The sequence below is a fragment of the Plasmodium vinckei genome, assembly GCF_900681995.1.
Source record: "Plasmodium vinckei vinckei genome assembly, chromosome: PVVCY_13".
NCBI lineage: Eukaryota > Apicomplexa > Aconoidasida > Haemosporida > Plasmodiidae > Plasmodium > Plasmodium vinckei.
This window is the reverse complement of record NC_051305.1, coordinates 1,542,150-1,548,166: the sequence shown is the minus strand read 5'-3', so window position 1 is coordinate 1,548,166 and position 6,017 is coordinate 1,542,150. Positions and strand designations below refer to the sequence as shown.

The 6,017-nt window shown below is 23.5% G+C and overlaps 2 protein-coding genes across 2 annotated transcripts; one reads left to right on the top strand and one right to left on the bottom strand.

Moving 5' to 3' along the window:
* Nucleotides 1-690: 690 nt before the first annotated feature.
* PVVCY_1304200 (micro-fibrillar-associated protein, putative) lies at nt 691-2,308 on the top strand (the record flags this gene model as incomplete). Its single annotated transcript, XM_008624092.1, has 3 exons — nt 691-816; nt 1,011-1,203; nt 1,296-2,308. The coding sequence occupies 3 exons, from the start codon at nt 691-693 to the stop codon at nt 2,306-2,308; spliced, it is 1,332 nt and encodes a 443-aa protein (XP_008622314.1).
* A 534-nt stretch (nt 2,309-2,842) lies between these two features.
* Nucleotides 2,843-4,405, bottom strand: PVVCY_1304190 (conserved Plasmodium protein, unknown function; the record flags this gene model as incomplete). The annotated part of the gene is made up of 1 exon (XM_008624091.1): nt 2,843-4,405. One exon carries the CDS (start codon nt 4,403-4,405, stop codon nt 2,843-2,845), a length of 1,563 nt encoding a protein of 520 aa, XP_008622313.1.
* Nucleotides 4,406-6,017: the final 1,612 nt, after the last annotated feature.

The following is a 6,017-nucleotide window of genomic DNA, read 5'->3' as shown; positions in this document are numbered from 1 at the left end:
TATGGGCAAGTACCATTTTTACTAACCATATAATTTACCTATTACAAATAATTTCCAATTAATTTTTTCATTCACCTATTTGTTATGTTTATAATTAGAAAGTTATTTTATTTTTTTACTACAAAATTATATAAAGAAATATTTTAGTCATATATATTTTATACGTAAGTGTAGAGTATTATTATGACTAAAATTCTTATTCCGTTTTTTTATTTTCAACAATAAATTTTTATAATATCCATATAATTAAATACAGTATTTTTTTGTATATTTATTCTGCATTTTTCAGCATATTTTTCAATGTTTTTATTTGTTTACATTTTTTTTGGTTTTTGTGCATATAAATTATGTACAATCTGAAATGTATATATCCATTTTTAAGTGCTAGTTTTTTTTTTTTTTTTTTTACAATTTGAAAACTTTCAAAAGGATATAAGTCATACTTAACATATTTACAAGCATTTACGAGGACGTCGAAATTTTTTTTTTCACTTTTTTGTATTCCTATCCAAAGGGACAACAAATATTGCAAAAAAAGTAAAAAAAAATAAAAAAAAAAAAAAAAGGTATATAACTATTTTGGCTCTTACGTTTCCTATCACTGGCATGGCAAACATTGTGTGTTTTATATAAAATGATAATTTAGTTTTTTTCAAAAAATAACAAAATGAAAAAAGTATAAACATTATAATGAGCACGATAAATGAACTGCTAAACTATTTTGGTGGTGAAGATCCAGAACAAAATGAAATCAATGAAACTGATGAAAAAGAAAAGAGAGAAAAAGTCACAGTAAAACGATACTTTCCAGGAAAGGTAAATTTCTTATTCATCAATTTAAGCTTGTGATGTATTGGGTTGGATATATAAATGCTTTATAGATATTGCCAAGCCATTTTTATTAATTTTCCCATCTTTATTAACATTCACATCTTTATTAATTTTTACATCTTTATTAATTTTCCCATCTTTATTAACATTCACATCTTTATTAATTTTTACATTTTTAGAAACCTCACTATGCCAAAGAGTCTGAAGATGAAGATCTCATCGATGACGAAGAAGAAAATGAAGAAGATAAAAATCCGTTATTTACAAATGATTTAAAAAAAAATAAAAACAACGATCCTCAACATGTTGAAATACCCACAGGGGTCCATATACGCAACGATGAAACCAAAAGGAGATATGAAAGACTAAGAAGTAAAAAAGAAAAAAGAAACAAACTACTCCATATATTTCCATTACATTTGTACGTTTTTTCATATATAGTTTCCCTTTTTACTATTTCTTAGATATAAAGAATGATACAAAACAGAGAGCTGAGCGAAGGACCCGGGAAGTTACCGTTATCAGCCATGTTGACGAAAAAAAGGAAGAGGAGAAGGAAGAAGTAGAAGAAGTAGAGGAAGTAGAAGAGGAAGAAGTAGAAGAAGTAGAGGAAGTAGAAGAGGACGAAGCGGAAGAAGCAGAGGAGGAAGAGGAAGAGGAAGAAGAGGACGATGATGAGGACGAGGATGATGACTACTTAGAAAGCGACAGTGATAATAGTGACATTGTCATAAAACATGAGTTTGTTTCTAAAAAGGGAAGAAAAACACTTTTAGAAAATGTGGAGAAAGAAGAAAAAGAAAAAAAGAAATTGGAAAATATAAATTCAGAAAAAGAATTAATAAATATAGAAAAAAAAGAAAATGTTATAAAAGAAACATTAAATGCAGAGATAATGGAAGAAATGCTAAAAAATAAAAAAAATAATTTTTTTTCCTCTGAAGAAGATTTTGAAGATGATGAAAAAGATGAAGAACTAAATGAAAAAGAATATGAGTTATGGAAAGTTAGACATTTTGAAAGATTAAAAAGAGATGAACTAGAAAGAAAAAAACATGAAATATTACAAGAAGAAATTAAAGAAAGAAGAAAAATGACAGATAAAGAAATAATAGAACAAAATAAACATTTACCACATAAAGCTAATAATAAAAAAAAAAAAAAAATGTTATTTATGCAAAAATATTATCATAGAGGAGGGTTTTATCAAGATCTATTTGAAGAAGGTAAAGAAGAAATTTATAGAAGAGATTATAATGAACCTACATATGAAGATAGAATTGATAAAGAGAAGTTACCAAAAGTTTTACAAGTACGAAGAGGAAACTTTGGAAAACAAGGACAAACAAAATATACACACTTGTTAGACAATGATACTTCAAAAAAAGATTCTCTATGGAATAATCCACAGTTTAATTCGAAGAATAATAAGAAAAAGCATGATGAGTTTGATCGCCCAACATACAAAAAAAGATAGAATCTTTTGATAACCCCTTTTTTTTACTATCATTTTTTTGTTATAATTTTAGACCTTATGATAAGGGTTAAAATGTTCATTTTCTATGCCAAGTTTGGCTAGCCACTAAAATTGTAGTGGTCTCTTTGTATTTTTTAAAATGCTCATATTTTAGCTTAACATGCTTCATTTTTTTTATTTTCTATCGCGATTATTGCGTATTTAACTTTAAATAATTTTTAAGTAATTAAAAAATTATAATTTTTTTAAAAAAATTTTAAACAAAATGAAAAAAAAAAAAAATATACAAAACGCGCATGCACAATTGCGTGTGTGTAATAAAAAAATGTTTACGTCTGTTCCCGTTTTATATACGAAAACATGGCGAATAAATAGGTAGGTTTATTATACGAGTTTGATACTTAATTTTGATATTGCCTTGAACTTGTTGGAAGTGGCAAAATAATATAATAAACCAAAAAATAAAAAACAAAAATTTAGCTAGCTAAATACGCAAATAAAAATAGCCAAAATAGCTATTCCTATAGCGTTATGTTAAAAAACAGTACGAATATTGAGTATACGTCCTGTCTCGTAAAAAATTGAATATATGGAAGAATAATGCTTATTAGGAAATGTGCAATTTTCAAAAAAATAAATAAAATTATCCAAAAAAAGATATGACCACATAAATAAATCATTTGCAAAAGGCAAATGAAATATCTCTTCACAAAACTTCTCTTGAAATAATAAGCTATTACTCATTCTGTTGTAAAAGGCATTTGAAAAATACAAAATAATAGTTGATACAATTCTACTTGGGGGAATCAGTTGATAAGATCCTACAGCTGTTATATACATGGAATATGCATAAATTACATCATAAATATAATATAAAAATCCAAAATGTTCTAAAAATATATAATATATTTTTATAGCTGGATATTTTTTTGAACAACTTTTTAAATTAATAAAATAAACATAGGTTAAATCTGAATAAGAACAATAGTTATTATAATTTGATGGTAAAAATTTTAAAATTTCCATTTGTTTATTCGATATTTCTATACATGTATAATTTACTTTATCACGTTTTAATTTATTGATAAAGTAAAGAATATCATTTAAATACATACTACTACTATTTCCATTAAAAACTTGAGTTTTAATTAGAGCTAATAAAATAGAACAAATAATAACTAATAGTTTTATTTTTTTGTAATGATTTTTGTTTGTTATTGTATTTATTTTATGAATATAACAATCAAATATAAAAACAGATAATAAAAATGTATCTGTTTTATATTTTAATCCATGACATATTTCATATATATAAGATAAATTTTTATTTCGTCCAGCTATAAATGAATTCATCTTATAAATAAAAATTTTGGATTTTTCAATTAATATTTCTTCTATACTTGGGTTTGTTGCATTTTCTTTAAAATTTATTACATGTAAATGATCTATAGGTCCTTTTTTATTCTTCACCATTTTATATTTATTAAATAAATTATATACTTTATCGTCTACTAAATTTATAACTTCATTTTCATATATATAATCCATTAATTCATCTTTTTTATATAATTGAAAACATGTATTATATTTACTATCTATAATTTCTTTTAATTCGAGAGTCCCTATTAAATAATCATTTATAGAGAATGGTAAATATGTTAATATATTTTTTAACAAAGTAAATAAGTGACTATAACTCACTTGAGTAATTAAAGCTTTTACTGACTCATCTCCTATTCCTCTACTTAAATGGTGATTTAAACTTTTACTTATAATATCTATTTCTTCATAGTCTAATCTATTTTCACTTGAATTATGTGATTCATCCCCTATATCACCATTTCCTAAATTATTTGTATTGATTAAATTTGTCAATTTTCCTCCGGTACTTATTTTTTCAGCACCACTAATATAACTATTATCACTTGTTGCACTTGCTCGATTACTCAATGATCTTTTTTTCGAATATTTATTTTTGATTGAAAATTTTAAATCGTTGTCTATAATATTATTCCCTTCATATTTTTCTTCGATTGGATTTTCATTAGTCAGATTATATGAATTCCCAGCACTTTTGCATAAGTTTAGTTTGGCCATTTTGCAGTTTTACACTAAACGAAATGCATTAGTACAATTCACACACGTATTTGTACCTTTACGTACGTTCTTATAAAATATTAATATCGTTTTAATTTGTCGCTTTTAAATATGTGTATAAATAATGTACATAATTTTTTGCATGAACAGTACATATGTTGTATGCATATATGTCTGGTGTATATGCAAGACCGAATTTATCTAACCATATATATGCACACAATCAAAAGTATTGTAAAATACAAACATGTATATTTATAAATTTAAGCTTTTTTCAAAGTGAATACTCGGTGTGTAAAAAAAATGAAAAAAATAAATAAAAAAAAATAAAAATTATGGCTAGTTTTTATAATATTTACATGACTGTTCATACTTTTTAGCACGAATATTAAAAATAAGAGAGTAAGCTACCTGAATGGTCATAAAAAATGTGTATGCAAAATGTATAAACTATTATGCATATGAATGTGTAATATGAAAAAAGTTGACACACGAGTTGCTCAACTTTTAAGCTTGAATTTATTAATAAATATGCAAAAGAAAGAGAAATATAAAATAATAAAATAGTAATTAATAAAGTTGTAAAATAAAAATAAGGCCGTATATACACTTATTCGTTTTAATCTTTATGTGTAAGGCTTATCCCTCTCTCTTTTATTTGCAAATAAATACACTATATCCAATTAACACATTTTATATATGAACACCATAAATGTATTAATGATTCAAAATATATAAACAATAAAAATAAATTGGTTTAAAACATAAACAAATTATTTATATGTTTACAAATATTTGTGTGATACATAAGAATAAGGGAATAATAAATCTATTATTGTAAAAAAAAAAAATCCTTAAACAAGGTGGTGCCAAATAAATTACGAATAATGTAACCATAAATATTATGAACAGATACCAAACAAATGTGAAAATTAATAAAGGATAAAATTTTAATAAGTATATTAATAAGCTAATATAAATTAATGTATTAATAAACAAATAAATAATTAGTGAGTGAATAATTAATGAAAGAAAGAGTAGGTAAATAATATGTGAGCACAAGTATGCTTTTTATGTGTGTAACATAATGAAAAAAAATTAAAATATATATTTAAGCAATATGATATGCATAATATATTTCTCTTTCGTAACTTTTTAACACTCCTGAATTTATTAAATAAATTAAGCTCTTGAAAATACACAAATTTTATAATGCCATAAATGTATATTTCCTTTTTAAGTGTCTAACAAAAATATATTAAATCCAAACGAATTTGACATTTAACAAACAATTGGATTTATTAAATGCAAATAAATAAAAATATAAAAAAATAATAATAATGTGTTGTTAAAAAATACTGTATTAATAATAAAGTAAAAAAATCAGTTTAAAAAAAAAAACATAAATATCATGTATGCCTTAAAATATATATAGAGTATATATGTGTGCATATGAAAATAAATGTAAGAGTACCAAAAAATACAAAAATAATTAACTAATATTTTGTCTAGTTTAACCAATAAAAAAAAATACATAAAAATATAATAGTAATAATAATAAATAAAAATATGGAAAATATTTATTCTTAATATAATTGATCTTAGTCTCACG